Genomic DNA, 22310 nt, shown 5'->3' on the forward strand with positions numbered 1-22310 from the left:
ATGCAATAACAAACCATTCATACTTATTCAATGGGATTAATTTCTGCTATTGCATAATATTGGATTAATGTGGTTTTCACATTAAAAACTATCGAAAATTATTCAACGTCAGAAAAAAAGTTGATTCTGCGATAACAAACCATTAATCCCCATTCAATTAGATTGATATTTTCTACTGGATATTATTGAGTTGTTACGACTTTCGTATTCAAAACTATTGAAAATTATTCAACGATACGAGACTTGAATGTTGCAATAACAAACCATTGATATCAATTCAATCAAATTGATTATCGCATTCGAATGGTTTCAAATCTTCGATTTGACCACGAATTTTACCATTGAAATCGATTGGGTAACATACATGAGAAATTTCATTGAATCCTCTTGAAAACCATTACTTTAATAGTATATTTTTCTATTGATAATGATTAATCTCGATTAGGAATCAATAGTAATCTATATTATTGGAACCAATAGTATTTAATATCTTGACATTTCTTGTTGAATGAGGAATCATATTCAATGGTCATTTGGAGTGTTCAGATCGAAGATTGAAAACCATTCAGAAATTCTTCAATGGTTTTCAATGGAACTTTTATAGCAGGGTGAACTATCCTCATCAGAATTTTCTGAATTATTGCTAATTATTATTGATTCATTATCTGAATTTGAATGGCTATTATCCATTGTGTTATTATGATTATTTACAAATATTGTAACACAGAAATAAGCTGGCTGTATTCTAGGTAAATTAAATATAAATTATAATTAGTTTTTTCATATCCTCCAACAAGCTAGTACATATTATAAATATATAATTATATCTCTTGTATATTATACTAATATTTATTGAACTTACCACAAAAGATAGATGCAATGTAACAAAACTTTGATGTTATCAATTTCCAATAAATTTTATCATATCGCAATATAATATAACTATATAACTATATATACGAAACAACCTTAAATTTTGCGAATACAATAGCACAAACATGTTTTTAAACAATTACTTAGCAACTAAGAGACGCGGTATTTTTTGAACAACGGATTTGGAACGCGCAGATTACGCGGAATTTTTTGATACTTGGGTTTCTAATTTTTTATGAATAAATGTGCTGGGGTCACGGAGGTCGGAGGATGTTGTTTCCGATGAAATAAAGACAAAGCCGGCCGGCTTATATTCCGCATTAACTGTATAATTGACACACCGCCCGCATGCTGGTACGAAGTAAATTGCCGTTATAATTGCCATTATTTAATTTATACACGCGCGTGATGTATATTTCTTTTGATTGAAGACGCGTTGAAAATAAAGTGATTATATTGAAAAATATACAGCTGTGCATTATAAAAACATTGCCACTCAAAATGGCTTGCAGTATTGCTCCTTCGGCTGCAATGGAGCCAAAAACTGTGGAGTGGGCGAGAATAAGATATTTGGAAGGAGAATTTCTCGATAAGATTGAAACAATCTCAGTTCGTAGATTGAGAAAAACATTTGTTTCTACAACATTTGATAAGTCAAAAAAATATTTCATGGATGATTCAACAAAAGTGCAGATTTTACACTTGGCCAGTGAGTATATATATTATATATATAAATACATATGTATAAAATGTGAGTCATATATTGTACAGCATCTCTGCAAGTTAAAATTTTGATTTTATTTACTTTTTGGAAATATTCTTTTTCTACCGTTAACTGTATGTGTGATTTTTTCAAATTTTTATATTCAAAACGCAAGCTAAGGTAGGCCATTCAATGCCATTTTTCTGATTTTGTTTAAAATTCCAAATTTTGACCTTTTCTTTACATGTGATAAAGTTACTAACGGATATTTTTGGAAAATTTGTTTAGTTATTTCTTTAAAGTTTCAGTAAAATTATATACACATATTTGATGTGTATAAATCATAATACCTTTGATATTGTGTTTGAAGATATTCTGAATGTTTTGTTAGTGAACGACGGTTATTTTTCCAATCTAATGTAGATATTCCTCTTGGAAAACTATACAAGTATACGTATGTCCCTCAATGATATTTCTTAGATATATCAGTTTCAAGTTAACTTGAATATACGTATGTCCCTCAATGATATTTCTTAGATATATCAGTTTCAAGTTAACTTTAATACGTATACTTATTAAAATAAATCACTCCATTCTGTTGATAGCACATTATTCTAAATTCACTGGTTTTTTACAATGATTAATAGAGACTTGATCGAGTCACATTAATTTTTTTAAAGTAAAGATAGTTATCAACAACCTCAAATCACTGGGATAAACCTCTCTTCAGCATTTTTTCTATATCTATATATTCTATTTATTATAAATGAATCCCAGCCATTAAGACAGTTTGCGAATCAAAATCTTAATGAAAGTGTAAAATTAGCGGTACTGTTCAGATAAATAATTCAATTTATATTTATGTATAATTGGAATATAATAAATATATATATTTATATTCATTCAAGACAAATAGTTACATCCATTGACATCCAGAACTAATATTTTATTTCATTATTTTTTATTGTGCATATAATTCAAAGCAATACCACATTTGTCTCTGAACCGATACTTTTGAAATTCGAATAACAATTTACGATGTTTATGGAATACATTTCTTGTGTATATTTATTTATAACAGTATTTTGACTAATACGTTTGAAATTCTATAAGAAAAAATATTAATTTTGGCTACTGGGACTGAAAAAATTTTGTAGTACGGAAAAAATTATCAAATAAAATTATCAAAATTATTATTACAGAAAAATTATTATTATTACGATTATTTAATTATTATTATTATTATTACAAAAAAATTATCAAATATTTATTAAGAGTGAAGTGGCGTAATTTTTATTATCTTCCAATGATTTTGAATGGATTTTTATCGCTATCTATTGACTTTTGAGATATTTTGCTGCATTTGTAACTATTTTATACATATTAATTCAATTTTACAGATTACCCACCGATTCCAATGTTTATTTGAATTCAAAGGATTACTATAATGGTGAAATTACGCCAACTAAAAAGTGTCTCATGATTGGTAGGGCACAAAATATGTAAAAAATAAAAATATAAATATTTTGTATTCCAGTTATACATAAATATCAATTGAATTATTTGGTTGAAACAGTACCACTAATTTTAAACTGTTATTAAAATTTTGATTCTCAAACAGTCTTAATAACTGGGATTCATTTATAACAGATAAAATATATAGATAGAAATAATACTGAAGAGAGGTTTATACCAGTGATTTGGGGTTGCTGGCAACTATTTCTACTTTAAAAAATGTATGTGACTCGATCAAGGCTCTATTAATCATTATAAAATCCAGTGAATCTAAAATTGATGTGTTATCAACAGAAGGGAGTGATTGATTTTAATTAATTACAATTGATGTACATAAGGGACATAAATATACTTTTGTATTTTTCGAAGAGGATAATTGAACCGTACGACCAGATTTGAAAAAAAAGGTTGACGTAGAATGGCCCATATACGTGTTTAATTAACGTGCATTTAAAATGTATAAATATAAGCTGCAAATGTCCTAAAAACTATTATTTTTAATATCATAATGGTTATTGATTATTTCAGCGACCCTTGAAGAAATGGAGGAAAAAATACAAAAAAGTGCAAGAACTCGAAAGATTCCAGTGAACCAATTAACTACCGAAAGTGAAGCAGATCCAAAACCTTCTACAAGTGGTAGCAAGTCTAGCAAATTCATCCAGTCTTCAGCTAATGGTCGTGCTAGCCAAGTATGTACACTTTAATCAAAATTTTTTTCTCAAAACGAGATGCTACTTGCAAAGCTGAAATCGCAATTAGTACTTTATTACAAATTACAACTCTTGATTATAGGAAAAAAGAGATTACGATTTTGCTAAATTGATCAATATGAAAGTTGAAAATATTCAAGCCATGAGAGAGAAAATAAAGGTAAAATATCATATTTTGTTCTTTCAGACAATTATAACAATATAATAATATTTTTGTTGAATGAAAAGAAATATGACATGTAAATGACATGTAAATGACAATGTAAATCAATAGAATTCAATAATAAATAGAATGTTTCTTATACATGATTGTGAGCTCAAGCCAACTTCCTAGTAGAATTACAACAATATGAAAAATATACGTAAAGATTTAGAACACATGCCGTTTAAAATTAAACTATTCATTTGGAATCTCTTCAGTTCTTTTAATGAAGTTCAAATAAAAAAAAACTAACAGTATCTGTCTCAAAGAGCATGCAATTTTAATTGTCGGGAATGAATTTTATTTGTGAGTATAGATTAATGGAAATGGATAAGTGAGATTTAAAAAAAAAACATGACATTGGGAGCAGCTACAAAAGGGAAAAAGCGGCAATTTCAAATACACAGGAAAAATAATAATTTATCCAATTATCGATCAATTCTTTTCAACATTCAATGAGCTATAAATTTCAATAAAATGAACGAAACTGCAAAGCATTGTAAACATGTTAAACTTGGATTTCGGAAAATTAAGAAAGAAAGAAATTGTTCATATACACGTGTTATAATAGTTTGTTTTAATTATCAATTGTCTTGAAAATTAATTCGGCTCTTGCTTTCGTGTTAGGTAAAGTAATTAATTAAAATAATAAACTTCGTAAAAATATCCCAAAGCGTTTCAACGTTAATGATCTGCAAATGGAAAAACAAAAAATACCAAAAGTGTCCACATATAGGCACATAAGTACACCACACATACATACACTCACACACACGCTTGTAAAGCAATTTGTGGAATCCAAAACAATCGAAATTAATTGAATTCAATAAGTTTTAATGTTTTCCTTTACGAAAATATTTCAATGGACTTAGATAGATATAAATGTAAATCAATCCAATACCATTATATATAGAACATTTTTTGCATGATTGTAAGCTTAAGCAAACTTCCTAGTGAAATTATATACTTTATACTCAAATGAGAAATATGTTATAGGCTAAAGCTAATCAGAAGAAACAAAGTTCCGTAATAGATGAAAAGACAGATGACGAAAGCATGATTAAAAAGATGGATAACAAAATAAAAAAGAGACCGTTAAGTACAACAGTTTATTCTGAATCAGCAACTTGTAGTAGCGATCCGAAAATGTCCAGATTTAGTGAATCAGATGGAAAAGGCAAAAATACAGAATTAGATATGGATAATACCAATAACAATCAGTCTGAGAACAATATATCTGTCAATTTTGACTCCACCAAAAGTGCAAATGGCAGAGTAAGTAATGTTATGGTTGAGTTATCTGTTTTAAAAGAAGTAGTCATTCACAATAACTGATATTTGAAAATACACCGAGAAAAATGACCTTATAAAACGAAATTAATTTACGGAAATCATAGCAAAAGTTACTTTATAACATCGTAAAGTAGGGACATATTTACATCGTAGTAATATTTACTATGTACTTGCTATAAATGCCTCCCCCCCTGTCCCCCAATATACCTTTCAGGTAAAACTGTCAACAATGATACAAAAAAATTTTGTAATGTGAAGGTTGAGGAGTCATCAACTAGCAATGACAAGACAATGATAGAACTGACGAATAAAATAGAAAATCAGCAGAAGAAATGGAAAGAATTAAAAGAGAAATATGATAAAGTTAAAAAAGAAAAAGAGAAATTCAAAAAGAAATATGATGCTTTAACTGAAGATTATGCCAATCTTTTGAAAAATAAACAAGAGACGGATGCTTTGAATCATAACTTGCAAACAGTTGTTATTGACTATTTCGAAGAACAGAAAAGTAAGTACAAATTTGAAAATGAAAAATGTATCCAAACAATTTCAATAGTTCCATTATACGGTTCCCTTACATTTAAACATCTTTAAATATGGACGAATTTCAATTGGATCAATTTGCTTTTCTACGAATTACTATGTTATGTTCTTCAGCGATATACCTGTACCGTTTTGATAGAAAAGCAGGTTAGCGATAATGAAAAAATTAATTTTTTCAGTACGAGAACGCATGAGATTACTGTTTATCACGATAATTAAACTAGTGCAATTTTAGTAAATTTGATTTCAACGATCGGTTTGAAAATTCGTTAAGGGCTCCCTACCGTTCTTTATATATATAAACCTGCAATGTAACTGAATAACTCTAACTTAGCTCCATGTTATGGCCGCGAATAATTCTCGAATCCCATAAAAACTACTGCAAGCCGATAGTTTAAACCGATACAAATACTGTTAATCAATTCCAGCTCTTTGGAGTCAGTAAGTTTTGCAACATTGATTATTGAAAATTCACTTTCAAAAGTAAACATTGAACTTTTCAAATGTTTAGCTCGTAGAGCCCGCGTTAACTGGAAGGTTTTGTTTATGCTCAAAAATTATTCATTCATGATTAATATACGGTACTTTTATAGGTATGTAATATATAGGTTTACAGTAGCTTTTACGATATTCGAGCATTATTCGTGGCTATATACATTTCCCTATTTTATATTTTATTTGCGGAGCCCCCCACCTTTCCATAGACATACAAACCATGGAGCAAAATTAGTCATTCTTTCATATTGGTTTGTATGTCTATAGAAGAGTAGCGGGGGGGGGGGTTGTATTAAATAAAATTTTTCAAAACAGGGAAATGTGTATCAAACATTTGAAAGTAAGCTGCAGTAACATTTTTATTCCAATTTACGTAGACAATAGATATGGACTGAATATGAAAAATGTAAAAAAGAAACAATTCATTTTTCTATATGATATGATTATTATGGTAAACAAATTGTCATTGCTGTCAATATTCAGTATGTGCATAATATTAATATGACGAATATAAGATTGCTTAAAAAGATGATCGTCGAAAGTTTCGAATATTTTCTTTACCAACACGGGTCTATAGTTTTTAATTTTTTTAAATTGTCTTCAATGCTAACTTATAGATTTTTATGGAATAGCGCAAGTGCGATTTGTTTGTAAATGATCAATGTGTCGAGAATGTCTTGAAATTTTGAATATTTCTAAACCACAGAAGTTACAAGATATAATTGATGTATAGCCGCAAAATAGAATCTAATGACTTTCTAGAGATTAGCCCTTTTTAGGACATGATTGAAATAAGACGAAAGTCTTAATTGATGGACTCTAATAGTTATTGACGATTTTGTACTCTTCGACGGTCAAAATTTTACATATTATTCACGTACCAAGAAGGGTTTTTAGCACGGGAGACAAGTCGTTGAAACAAAGTCTGCATAATATCTATTTTATACCCCAGCTACTTTTATTTTTTGTCGGCGAAATAATTTTAGCATGCGTTAAGAGAATGACATAACACATTACATGAGGGGTTCGGTCAGATATTTAGAAAAAAATGCAAATTCGAATAAAGATGACGTAAAATACAAAAATATCGATAATGACTGATGACTGTATGTTTCATACGGACTTAGCCGAGCTCCGTCATCATCTTAAGTCTAAGAGAAACTGTGTATTTTACAATATTTAAATATACTTTCAGTGGGTGACGCTGAAGAAACAGCAAGTACCATGTGTCATACTGATACCATAAGCGAATTTTTGTAAGATATTTTTGTTTGTTAATCGATTGGTGATTGTATATTTTAAAGGTTTACCAAACTGCATGGTGTGCACATTTTAGAAACTGCCTTTCTTTATCACTGCCAATTTCAATAGTTGGTTTTAATCATCGAATTGGAGCATCTAATTCACTTCTCCTAGAAACAGTTGATGAATTCATTGCTTGCTAGGAGAAGTAATTGAAAAACGCTAAATATTCTGATTAATATTCAATTGTAGAGATCATTTTAATGCCAGACAACGATCTTCTATCGATATGTTTGAGCCTATGAAAAAATTAGAATGCAAAATTTTTTCAGCTCGTGATGTGCTAATTTTTCCAATAGAAATCAATTGCAGGAGAATATTTAGCGTTGAATAAAACCAGCTATGATATGATTATTACTATTGCTGACAATCATTATTTCTTCCAACGCTTGCTGTTTATCATTGTTCTATTATTTTTGTAAGCTTGCATAATCATGTAGCTATTTGGATTTGGTATATACATCTTTACGAAATGAATTAATGTTTATATAAATATAGTACATGACGGTACTATAGTGCGTCTCTTTCCCGCACATGTATCGTATCGTGCTTTTTGACACAACGAGCGCGATGCGCGATTTTCAGCACGCGTGTTTCTCTGAGCGGACGCAAAGTCGCGTCTTACGGCGTGTCAAAAATTACTTTTAAGGCAAATTCACGGAACCTTAGAATTGTCGAACTTTTGTCAGATAGTGTTGTACATAAGATATAGAAATCTGCCAAAACGAATAACTGAGCATCAATAAATTTAAGTTTCCGTGGATTTACCTATGCACACACACACGCACATACTCACACAAATTTTTGATTTTCTTGACTTTTTCTTTTCTACAACGCAAAAAGTCGATCCCTTTAGTATGCCCGCTGAGCATGTTGAAATAACTGTGTCAATAAATAAATTAACAACAAGCAATTTACCTATCCTGCTCAACAGTCATATCAGCCGGATCGAATTCATGTAGCCGTTCCATAGGGGTTTACATTATCTTATACATCTCCTACTCAAACCATGATTGTTCAAACAGACTTCATCACTCCATTATTATTTATTATGCACCGTTGGTTCGATAGAAGGTTACGCGTCACTGAATTCATTATGTTATTTAATATACATACAAAAAATAATACAACCGCTTATGTTACTTCTAGTTACAGCGCCTTCTATCATGTATTTCATATATATTTTTAATGATTGAATGTTTTTTATTATTGCACATATTGCGTTCTTGATTTGAGAATTTTTCAAGGATTTTGTTATACAAATTTGAATTTCTTATTTCACAGTTGTAGAAAAGCAAATAAAAGATTCTGCTGTCAATCCTACAATTGACCCTTACAATCTTCCTATTGGACATAAGTATCAAAATGGTGATGTGGGTATTTTTAATAATGTATAAATTATTTATTCACACGCTTGTCTTAATATACTTGCAAAAATATGATGATTATGTTCACAGATTCACCTTGGCAACGGCTTCAGGCATCCTCAAGAAGTCATGACAAATGTTTTGTGTTCTTCAATAAAACCTGGACAACTTGTGGGAAATTTGTTATTCTCCGTTTTCGGCGAAAAAACTCTTTTAGAAAGCACGAGAACTGGCAACAATAGTAATAAGAGTGCCAAAGAAAAATTAGGCAAACAATTCAAGCCTTTGGAAAAAGGCAAACTTCTAGCAGTAAAAAGTATAAATTTCATAATATTTATGTACAGCATAATATTTATTCATGAATTCATGTCACAAAACTGTATTTTTTTCCATTACAGGCTATTTTGGCCATTGGCTGAAAACCTCCTATTTGGAGTTTCTGGACGATCAAGAAAGAAAGATTTTCGATGCATCTAAAGAATTCATGAAATTTAATAGTTACGTGATGACAAAAATTTCAAACTTAAAAAGAGTCAGAGAGGAATCTAAAAAAGGTAAATTATTAAATCTTTTTTTTACATCCTTTATTTTTTAATAAAATAAATTTACGTTGTCAGATTTAAAAAAGAAAAGAGATAAAAGTAAGTCACCAGAAGTGGATCAGCACGAGAATACCACTGACAGTACGGCCCTGAATCGAATAGATTCTTTGCTTTTCGTTGAGGAAAAGAACGATGCAGATACCGGTTCTGAAGTGAGCGTGTCAGAGTTATTTTCTGAATACGAGGAAGACGATGACTCCTTGGAAACAGAACAATCTGACAAATAAATGTTTTCATATCTTCATTTATTAATATTCATGGCTTAATATGTAATTATTTATTTTATTTATTTAAAAAAGCATCGAAATGCAATAAATGTAAGTAATTTATTCAAAAGTATTGAATATCATTGAAAATAATACTTAAAAAAGTGATTTTCCCATTCAAAACCATACGAAATTCTTCAATGCCACAAAAATTTTCAATTATATGATATCAAACCAGTGACATCAATTCAATCGAATTAATTTATGCTATGGGATGATATTGAGCTATCAGGTTAGTATGATCCTCACATTAAAAACTATTGAAAATTATGCAATGCTACGTTAATCCTTAATTATGCAATAACAAACCATTCATACTTATTCAATGGGATTAATTTCTGCTATTGCATAATATTGGATTAATGTGATTTTCACATTAAAAACTATTGAAAATTATTCAACGTCAGAAAAAAAGTTGATTCTGCGATAACAAACCATTAATCCCCATTCAATTAGATTGATATTTTCTACTGGATATTATTGAGTTGTTACGACTTTCGTATTCAAAACTATTGAAAATTATTCAACGCCACAAAAATCCTTGATTATGCAATAACAAACTATTGATACCCATTCAGTAAGATTGATATTTTCTATTGGATATTATTGAGTTGTTGCAATTTTCACATTCAAAACTATTGATAATTATTCAACGCCACAAAAATCCTTGATTAAGCAATAACAAACTATTCATACCTATTCAATGAGATTAATTTCTGTTATTGCATAATATTGGATTGATGTGATCTTCACATTAAAAACTATTGAAAATTATTCAACGTCAGAAAAAAAGTTGATCATGCGATAAAAGACCATTAATACCCATTCAATTAGATTGATATTTTCTATTGCATATTATTGAAATGTTAGGACTTTCATATTCAAAACTATTCAGAATTATTCAACGATACGAGACTTGAATGTTGCAATAACAAACCATTGATATCAATTCAATCAAATTGATTATCGCATTCGAATGGTTTCAAATCTTCGATTTGACCACGAATTTTACCATTGAAATCGATTGGGTAACATACATGAGAAATTTCATTGAATCCTATTGAAAACCATTACTTTAATAGTATATTTTTCTATTGATAATGATTAATCTCCATTAGGAATCAATAGTAATCTATATTATTGGAACCAATAGTATTTAATATCTTGACATTTCTTGTTGGATGAGGAATCATATTCAATGGTCATTTGGAGTGTTCAGATCGAAGATTGAAAACCATTCAGAAATTCTTCAATGGTTTTCAATGGAACTTTTTCAGCAGGGATTCGATTCTGAAGTCAAAAGAATAAAAATTTTCTTTATTTCTTTTTTATTTAAAAGAAACCATGAAAAAACCATAAAAAATGAGGTTTTTCGAGCAAAACCCCATAAAAAAGCAGCTAGACCCTACTCTTTTTTTTTGCAAATTCGGATTCAGCGTCGAAAAATACATAAGAATATATAGGTCTGGTCAATTGCACAGACACTTTTGTTTTTATTGTGGGCCTGTGTTATCGTTTTCGGCCCTTTTTACAATCAACTTAACAATTTTTAAGTAAAAAGTTCAAAGTGATTTCGTTTTTTTCCCAGCAGAAGGCGTACCGCTCACGATCTCGCTCTACCACCCGCTCAAACCTTTCTATACGCTCGCGCAATCGTCTCTCTCTCTGTCGTGCGTCAATTACCTTCGACGCACAATCCTATTCGCACTAAACGGGTCTTAATACCAGTTGGGCGCCATGTAACGGGGGAGGTTATCTGAAAAATAGAAAATGTATTTAATAACAAACTCCCACGATGCAGAGCACGTGTTTTGTGACACTCGATGAGTTTTAAGCGTGAGCGACTTTACTTCTAATCTTCTTAATCCCCTAGATGTAATAAGATTAAAACCTAAGCCTTTTTTAATTACTTAAGCTGCTAGGAAAATTAAATGATGAAAACGGCGAATAAATTTAACCGACTTTAATTAATAAAAATCACTACAGTCTTTGTAGGGCCAAAAGACTAACGCACTCGAATAGGATTTTACAATTAACTATGTTCGGTGAGAAAGAGAGAGAGAGAAGATTCGAATTCTACCGCGAACTAACGCTCGACGCGAATACAAAAAATAACGCTAACACGATTAGACAAAATACCGAATGTATTTTGTATCACATATAATGAAGGAAGGTGCACCTACCATGCGGTGCAATTACGGTGATCAGCCGTAATTGTTGATGCAAAATTATCAACTGTCGCTGCCCCTCGATTAATTAGCTGCGCTGCCTTGTACTGCCTCCAATTAGCTACGATACTTCTTCTGCACTGCTGCTGCTTTTTATCTCGGGAATACCGTTGCACTCACGCACGAAATTGTCCCAGAAAACTATATATTCGGCGAAAACAAAGTGCGACACAAATCGGCGGTAAATTCGCGTTCACAGCTGAGGCGTAACTGCTTATTCAAAAGATCACGCGCCCTCTCTCTCTCTCTCTCTTAATTGTTAGAACTAACGTGCGAGAAGTAGAATCGCGAACGGTTCGATTAATTAAATCGACTATCGTTGCAGAGTATTTAAATATTCCAATATACAGCAAAGTGTAACAATTACTTCTTTCCAGAAATTTGCCATTTGTTCGGCGATAAAGCTTATACTCTACAAATACATATTATGGTACCATACAGAAATAATGGCCACCTAACAGTAGAAGATAAATTTTTCGAAAACCGTCTGTCAAGTGCGCGAATGATGGTAGAAAGAGCAATTGGTCTGCTAAAGGGACGCTTTCGCATTTTGTTTAATATTCCGATGAGAAGAACGGATTTAATTCCGTATTATATTTTAGCTTGTTGCATACTCCATAATATATGCTTGATGGAAGAAGAAGATTTTCAATTTTTATATGAACCTGAACACTTTATTGATGGTGAAATTGAAGTCATGGATATAGCGCAAGAAGCGCAACTTGGAGGTGAAGAAAATCGCGATAGAATATGCAATCAATTAGCTAATTAAAAAAAATAAATTTTTTCAAAATAAAAATACTGTATAATTGCATTGAATTTATTTTAGAATATATAAATTATACTAGATATTTTATAAGAATAAAATAAGTTAGACAACTTATTAGAATGTAACAATCACTGTTAATACAGAAACTCGTTATAAAATCTGTGTAATAAAATTATAAAAGTATAAACATTTTCTTAAGTATATTCCTAGCTTCTTAATAAAAAGGTTACTAGTATTATTTAGTCAATAGATTCAAATTTTTTCTGTTTTAATAGATCTATAAAGCCTTGCATTTTTGCCAATTTTTGCTTTTGATAATCCTCCATCAATTTTAACTTCTTATCCCCTTGCTTTAACTTTTCCTTCATGTAGTTTTGTCTTTCTTCGTTAAAATCTACATTCGATTTTTTTTCTGCAAAATAATTGATTTAGTATAATAAAAAGTATAATGGTAGTAACTACTTTTTTCATCAATACTTACTTTCTTGTTTGATATTGTTATTAACAGAACGAATGATCGATGGTAAATCGTTCAAATCCTTTATTGGGATGTTAGATCCAATAGTTTTCTCCTTTATTTGTGCCCATGGTTTCTTAGAAAAAAGACTATGCAAGACCTGAATGTTTGTATAATTAGTAATATATTCAAACACAATATTTATCGTTTTTGTAATATTTTGCAACAAGTACTTACATCATAAAAAGCACAATATTTTTTATCATTTCCAGACTTATTGTTATGCTCTAAACACTCTTTATACTTGCTTTTCAGGGCATCAACTTTCTTTTGTGACGGCTAGCCGTAACTTAGTTTTTTTATATTTAATTATTAAATATGCGAACGGAGTGGGAACCTTCCTGATTTCCCACGATGAAAACGCATTCGAAATATAAACTTTGATAGTGGCCCGAGCCTGCGTACTCAAGCTTACAATCAACGCTCTATCCTGCTTTGTCCCACACGTATGTGTTGACAGGGGCCTACGATCATCGCGTATACATCGTGAAGTGTTATCACACGCCGATAATGGAAGGGGACCATAAAAATGCAATCTATCTTTTTTTTCCCACCGATTTTTAAGAAAATATCCGTAATATTAAATAGATTTTCATCAATTTTGTAAGCCATTATAATGCGCACCTTTTTGTCACCGAATAACCAATAAAATAGAACAATAATGTATTTTATAATAAATCGTAAAAGGTTTGAATTTTTCTGAATGTTCATAATAGTCACTATGTTTCGTCATAATTAATTAAGTTTAGTACAATTATGTATAAGTAATTATAAGCTATAGCGTTACTCTTGCTCTTAAAAGTGGCACTCCGAGAGCCATCTCTGGAGAAAAGGGCCCAAGTTAAAAAGGGACCGCCCTTTCTCTCTCTGAAAATTCACGCCCACAGACCAATAAAGAAATTTTGGATATGATTAGAAAATTTCCGACCAATACAAAATTTAGCCGTTATCGCTTCATGGGCCTGAGGAAAGGGATTTCCACCCAACCACCCACGGCTTATAAAAAGCTCTGTACAAGGCTGGAGAGGAAGTTAAGTTCAGTTCAGTCAGTTAAGTTAGAGGAAGTCAAGTTCAGATAGAGTAAGTGCGGAGTGAGCACCAGGAAGTCCGTAATAAGAAGTTTTTACCAGTGAGCGAGTCCCGGAGCAAGCATCAAATCACCCAAGTATATTCAGAGCATATAGAGAGAGAAAGAGGCCAAAGAGCAGAGAGAGAACGCAACATTAATAATAACTAAATTGATAAAATAAAAGTAAGTAAAATCTTAAACCTGGCTATCCTTTTCTTTCTTTAAGTAATCCGCCTTTCTTTTGGAAATTCATTAAGCGTGAGTCTGGTGAATTTCCATTAAAGTCCCTTAAGAACACATTAAGCGTGAGTCTGGTGTGTTCGTAATAACATTTGGTTATTACATTCCCCGTTAGCATACAGTTTTCTCAACGCAACAATATTGCTCGTCTCGGCTTGTGTGTTACACGATAGCCAAATCAGAGCAACCCTGAGTTTACGCTTGCTCCAAGCGTACCTGAGAGTGACCCCGACGTCACATAAAAATTTTGGAGGCCCCGGGAGGATTAAATTGTTGCAAAGAAAACTGTTAGGGTTTTCCTTTCTTAAATTATATCAGTGATCAGTTAGAGTAAAAGAAAATTAAGAATAGATACTACTTAAAGTATTTTATTGAATTTGAAATCTGTGAAGAATAAAATAAAGTAATAAAATTTTTTTTTTGAATAAGAATACAAATTTATTAGTCAGAAAATCACTGATTTAATTGAGAAAATAGAAAATAAGTTTTGTGTTAAACAAGGAGATAGGTTAAATTGAAAGTGAAAATTAATTGGAGTTTATTTGGATTGAACTTAGGAAAATTTTGGGAAAATTAATGGGAATTTATTTTGTAATAAAGAATAGTGAAATAATTTAGTAAATATTGAAATTTGAATGAGTAAATTAATAGAAGAGTTAGAGAAAAATAAAGAAAATTAAGTTGTTTAAGAAAAGAGTTTGAAAAATATTTGAAATTTGAAAAATTTTCAGAGAAGAATCATTTTTTATGAAAGTAAAATTATAAATCAGAATAGAAAATTTGTCCAAAGAAAAGTCTTCTTTTGTGCCTTGAAGAGAGAAATAAGAATAAATGCTTATTATAGAAAAAAGAGGGTTTTGAATTTATGTTTTGTTCTAAAAATTGTATTTAAAAATAAAAAGGTTAATTTAGAAAGATTGAAAATAACATACAGGAAAATTTTTTGAGATAATATTACGAATCTTGTCTGAGTCGGAAAGAAATACATTAGCAATAAAAATTAGAAATCCTGCGGAAGAAAACTTAAAAATAAATAAATAAATAAAACTCGGAGTAAAAATAAAAGAGTATTGTGTTTAAAAGAAATTTAGGAAATCTTGCTGAGAAAAATAATATAAAAGTAGAAATTTTGAAATAAATAATTTTGCAAACTAGAAAAATTTAAATAAGAAAATTGCCTGTTATAAGTTAAATAAATAATTTTAAAAACAAATAGTATCAAAGAATGAAAGGTTTAATTAAGAAAGTTTAAGTAAAAATAAAGATAAATATCTTTCTGTAGGAATCAAAATTTATATCTAAGAAATGAATTGCCGCAATATATCTGTAAAAATAAGATTTTAATAAAACGTTCACATACAGTTTTCATAATTCTACAAACGAATAAGTTTTAATAAAATTTCGTTGTTTAGATAGATAAGATTTTTGGTCTTTCTTTTAGTTGTAATGCCACCGTTCGTAAGTTTTAATACTTTTTCTAACGAAGTAGTCGACACGGTAGATGAATTAATCGAAGATATTACACATTTAAAGGACAGTCAAATATCCGTAATTGATAGGGTTAATAATCATAGTTCCGATATCACAAGAATAAATAATAACGGTCGTAGTCTTAGCGCACGTGTCGCGAAACTTGAATTAGAAAATAAGCATAGAATTGAACAGATAGCTAGTTTGGGAAATATTTGTGTAGACTTAATAAAAACAAATACTGCCCTAAAGAAACAAGTTAAAAATCTTAGGAAGCAAGTAAAAATTAATAACAAATTAATTAATAGGAATACGATTTCAAAAAGGGCTTTAGCAAATAAAGTAGATAAATTAGCAAAGTCATTTGAAAATTTACAATTATAAGTAAAATAATTCGCGATAATCCTTAGTTTATACACAGAAATAGATAAGGTTTTATTACGATAAATTAGATTGAGATTTCTAGTAAAAGTATGAAGTTCAGACTTTTTTTTAAAATCATTCTAATTATTGAAATATAGTATTAATATAAGTTTGGTGTCTTTGTTTCGATATTGTTCTAGTGGAACTAGGATATAGAACAACTAGAAAACGGCTAACTAAAACACAACGAAGAGCTCTCGGGAGAGAGATTCGAAAACACGAGTTAGGATTGCCAAAGGACAAGTATGAAAATGGATTAAAAGAGATATCTAAGCAGAATAAAATAGAGTTAGCTCGTCCGATAGAGATTTGGTCAACACCAAAAGACGAGGTACAGGGTCCACCCAAACAATCTGCACCTTCATCAAGTAACTCGCCTACAACATTAGAAGAAAAGGTCGCCCAATTTCGAAGATGTTTATGTCGACATTTTGTTATCCCGAAAAAGTGTGTTCGTTGTCAACAAACATTTAGGAGGGAATACAAAATACCGTTTTGCGAAAATCAAAAATTAAAAAAAAAGCATAATATTAAAGACGCCGTTATTAAAATTGCAAAAAGTGACGAAAAACTTAAAATACTGAAGGATGGTACAAAAGTAAACCCGGAGGTTTACGAAGTTTTACAAAGATCCTTGCGCGCGATTAAAAAAATTAAGATACAAAAGAAATCTTCAGAGCCTCCTTCTATCCCTAAAGCTCTTTTGAGTCCGCCTTTACCACTTATAACAAAAAAGAATGTAAATTGTAAGGCTTCTCCCAATTTATCCTCTGCTAGTGAGCCGATATCTAGAATAGACAAATTTTTCGGATTAATAAAAGATTATAAGAATTCCTTAATTAAGCTGTAATTAGTTAACAATTTGTCAACATAAAATTATGTAAAAATATATAAGTACTTGTAATATTTAGCAAAATAAAACACCAAATAAATTTATACCTTCTAGTACAAATTTCATTTTTTTTTCTCTTCTCCCTTTGTCTGACATATATAAATGCATATTTAAGTATATAAGTTATATAAGTATATTTATTAATGAGCGAAAGCAAGGATAAGCGACTTACACGCAGCCAGTCGAGAACCTCGAGTGTCAGCTGGACAATTAGTAAAGTTGGCGGAAATCTAAAGCGATCAACAGAATCACTCCCTGACTTAAATGATATTCAAGACAGTCCTGCTTTAGATCCAGATTTTAATCGAAACAGATCTTTACACCAAGTCGAAACTGCGTCCACTTCACATACCTTAAGCGACTCTATTATTGATTTACCGATCCCTTTTATTAATTATAACAAAATGCCGCCGAAAATCAATAGCGAAGCAGAAATATACGCCGAAACCAAAGCATTACCAGGACATGTAGTATCGTTAAGTGATGCATTAAGTGTAGTACCAACATTTGATGGAAGACCAAACCAATGGACCCAATTTGTAGAAGGATGCAAAGAGGCATTAAGTATAATACCGCCAAACATAGAAGAAAATTTAACCAAACGCTTAAGATCGAAATTAGAAGGAGAAGCACGTGCTACAGTAGTAGGACTAACATTTTCCACTGTAGATGAATTATTAAATCATTTAGCTGACATATTCGGTCCTATCCAAACACTAAATCAATTATTAGGTGAATTAGGCAATGAGTTTCAAAGAAACGAGGAAAAGGTATTAACTTTTGGAAATAGGTTACGACTGTTAAGTAGTAAAATTATTGAAGCCAAAAAGAAAGAAGAGAATTTAGAATCTTTAACGCCTACACAAAAACAGATAATTGAACAAAACATATTTGAATGCTTTAGAAGAGGACTAAAGCCCGAAATTCGGCTAAATTTACCTAGTGACACTACTATCCAGAATGCGCTAAAGAATGCCATAAAAGTCGAAAAAGACCTGGAATTGCAATCAACATTGCGAGCACGAGCCTCTAATAATTCTCGTTCTTTCAGATCAATAACCCTCTGTCAAAATTGCAATAAAGAAGGGCACAACGCCCTAAATTGCAATAGTATAATTAGAGAAAGTAATAATAAAAAATGTAATTTCTGCCAAAAGGTCGGTCATGAAGAAAATTCATGCTTCTCCAAGTTAAGGAATAATATTACAACATGTCAAATTTGCAATAGGAAAGGTCACGTTGCTAGTGATTGTCGAACACATCTCAAATGTCAAATATGCAATAGAAACGGCCATATAGCTGCAGACTGCCGAACTCGAACACAAATAAGAATGATAAATCAGGTTATTTGTCAAATTTGTGATAAACCTGGCCACTCAGCGAAAGAGTGTCGCAAAAACTTAAGCATCAACCGTGATATAGAAGTTATCTGCCAAGTTTGTCGCAAGTCAGGCCATTCAGCAAAAGAATGCTATAATAGTAATAGTGTTACTCCAAACACTAATTGTTTTTATTGCAAGCAACCAGGCCATTATATCGCTAATTGTCCAAAAAGACAACCATATCGCCATCAGTTTCAGGGAAACGGGCAGCAGTCCTCTCATCAGAGCGCGATGCAGAGGACCAATTCGAATCAAGCGCATCAATTACAAGAGATGGAAGTATCGCTCAGTCTTATACCGTAACAAATGAACCAAAAATTTCAGCCAAAGTCCCAATAATTAACGCAAACTTCTTAGGTGATATTAAATTTCAAATTATGATTGATACAGGCTCAGAAGCTAATATAATGAAAATAGGAATGATTCAAAGTTACACAGAACATATAAATAGTACTAGATGCAAACAGTTAAAGGGAATAGGGTCAGAGGTCTTTATCACATTAGGAACAATTACACTATCAATATTTGGTTTACCGACGGAATTTCAATTAGTACCAGATGATTTTCCAATACCTTGTGAAGTAGTTTTAGGGGCTACATATTTTTCAGAAAGCAATTCTGTAATAAATTTCGCAACACGACAATTTATTGTAGGAGATCATGTCATACGATTTCAAGAAAATAATGTTCAATGTAGCAATTTTTGTTATTTACATAGTACAGAAGGAATAGAAGAAGTTAGTATAAATGCAATACAAAAGATTTCTCCAAAAGTCAAAGTTTTAAATCCAGCAACTAGTACCAAAGAATATTTCCTAATAGACACCGGGTCCGAAGTCAATCTAATAAAGAAACGTCTTCTGTCACCTGGAAACGAAATTGATAACACGCAAAAAACACAAGTCCGAGGAATAGGAAAAGAAATAATATCAACTCTTGGTACAACCGAAATAAGGATATTTGACACTTACACTATCTTTCATGTAGTCGATGATGCTTTTGGAATGACTTACGAAGGAATATTAGGCGCTTTATTTCTCGAAGAAGCTAAAGCCATCATAGACTTTGGATTTAATAATTTTAGAGGAGAAAACTTTGTTGTACCTCTATTATTAGAACGAGATCTCGGAAAAATCATGCCAAGACCACAAGTCAATAAAGTGCAGCTTAGTCCTGATGAGTTTGACAGAATATTAAACGAATTGATACCCTTAGATTTTGGAGTACCGTTTAATTCGGCCGTCAGACACGTTTATAGTATTGCACAAGACAGCGTCAACGAAGAATTAGATATAGAAGATGTAGATAATGATTTAGGGATAGCCGACGTAATCTTAGATGAAACCAACGAAGATAGTAATAAAAGCATAGAAGATTATTTAGATTTAGGTCACCTGAACGATACTGCAAAAAGTTACATTGTTAATCTCATTAAGGAAGTACGAGATGTGTTCTATCTTCCTAGCGACAAGTTACCGGGAACCGATCTTGTCTTGCATGAGATAAGAACAATCGATGATGTACCAGTAAATAGTAGACAGTATCAATTTCCTCATGCGATGAAGGATAAGATTAACTATCATGTCGAAAAATTACTAAAAGCTGGTATAATACAAGAATCTACTTCACCATACAACATCCCCATATGGATCGTACCTAAGGCAACAGACAGTAATGGAAGAATGGTGTTGGACATGAGAGGATTGAACGAAAAAACAATCGCTGATTCGTATCTAATACCTAACATTACACAAATTTTTGACCAAGTAGGAGGTGCTAGATTCTATTCCGTACTTGATCTCGCCATGGGATTTTACCAAATCAAGATGCACCCAAAAGATGCGCATAAAACGGCTTTCAGTACTCCTTTCGGTCACTATGAGTTTGTGCGTATGCCATTCGGATTGAAGAATGCACCCGCGACTTTTCAACGTTTAATGGATACGTTGCTCCGCGGACTTCAAGGGTTAGATCTGTTCGTGTATTTAGACGATATAGTTATATATGCAAATACACTTGAAGAACATGATCGCAAATTCCGAATGTTAGTGGAAAGATTACGAAAAGCAGGATTGAAATTGCAGATTGGAAAATGCAAATTTTTAATGCGACGAGTTAATTACTTAGGTCATATAATAAGTGAAAATGGTCTAGAACCAGATCCGAAAAAAATTGAAGCAGTTAAGGAATTCCCAAGACCAAAGTCGGTTAAAGCTGTACGTCAATTTTTAGGGTTATGTGGCTATTATCGTAGATTCATTAAAGATTTTGCGAAAATTGCTAAACCTTTGACCAGACTTTTGCAAAAAGATACGGTGTTTGAATGGACAGATAAAATCGAAAGTTCATTTTGTGAACTTAAAGAGTTGCTGTGTAGCGCTCCATTATTACAATTCCCAAATCTTGATAAAGATTAAATCTTGATAAAGATTGCGAATTGGTGTAACTGCAGTCGTGTATAACGTGGAGGTGTTCACCATGGATGGCGACGATAAACACGCCTCTTTTATTTCTGTTATGATTTCGAAGGCTTTCGCAAAAAAACTTTCTGTCAAGAGATCGCGGTTTTTGCCAAACATCATGCAATATCCGTGATTTAATACCCATTTCTCGAACTGCTCTATTCCACAAGGTCCACAAAATTTTGCGTTGCTTCTCCACTGAACAAAATTTTTGATTATTTGCTTGTAAAATGTCAGTTGCTCTACCATGGTCATTGGTATCCGAGCTTCCAGTGTTGCTACTATTGTCGGATGATTTAATATTATTAGGCGATATATCCATACTTTCCTCAAAAATTTTATTATTGTTAGATCGTCTATAACTCTTTTTTTCTCGTCTTCCGTCAATTCTTCGAAATTTTGCACACCCATCTCTTGCGTTTGTATTATTTGAACTGGAACCAATAAACTTGAGCATTGTGCCTCGTTCTCGAATAAATTTTGCGTTTCGTTCTGCTCGACGTCGAATTCGAACGTTTCCTGCTGTGTCGTCATTTTTAATTCCTTGTATCAAACGTAAATCGTCTTCGTCTAACAAGAATTTTAACATCGACGTTTTGAAAGTCGCGTAGTAAACTATTCTATAATTTCCTACAGATCCAGCAGCAAAATTATACTGTGAAACCGGCGGCGCGCGTAGCTAGTTATATATACCCCACCAACATACTAAACCATGGCATATAATCATGACCCTACGGGTCGATTATGCCGGTTTAGTATGTTGGTGGGGTTAACGTACTACGATCAGTCATATCTCAGCCTTTAAAGCTGCTGGATGTGTAAGCAAGTTAAAGAATAGTTTACTACGCAATTTTTGGTGTGAAATATGCCTGTTATTCCGTTTCATAAATATTTAGGACCAGGTAATTTAGTAGAAGATTTCGAACCAGTCAATGAAGCGGATAGTGTAGCATTAGAACACGATATATTATATGAAAATGTAAA

The 22310-nt window shown here is 31.6% G+C and overlaps 1 protein-coding gene across 1 annotated transcript; it reads left to right on the forward strand.

Moving 5' to 3' along the window:
* The first annotated feature begins 1209 nt into the window (after positions 1–1209).
* On the forward strand, positions 1210–9835 carry LOC131675559 (DNA ligase 1-like). Its single transcript, XM_058954577.1, has 9 exons — positions 1210–1582; positions 3620–3783; positions 3887–3964; positions 5003–5281; positions 5558–5807; positions 8924–9012; positions 9097–9322; positions 9405–9560; positions 9624–9835. Exons 1-9 carry the CDS (start codon positions 1375–1377, stop codon positions 9833–9835), a joined length of 1662 nt encoding a protein of 553 aa, XP_058810560.1. The 5' UTR covers positions 1210–1374.
* Positions 9836–22310: the final 12475 nt, after the last annotated feature.

The sequence above is a fragment of the Phymastichus coffea genome, unplaced genomic scaffold (genome assembly GCF_024137745.1).
Source record: "Phymastichus coffea isolate CEN01 unplaced genomic scaffold, Cenicafe_Pcof_1.1 PCOF00025, whole genome shotgun sequence".
Classification (NCBI taxonomy): domain Eukaryota; kingdom Metazoa; phylum Arthropoda; class Insecta; order Hymenoptera; family Eulophidae; genus Phymastichus; species Phymastichus coffea.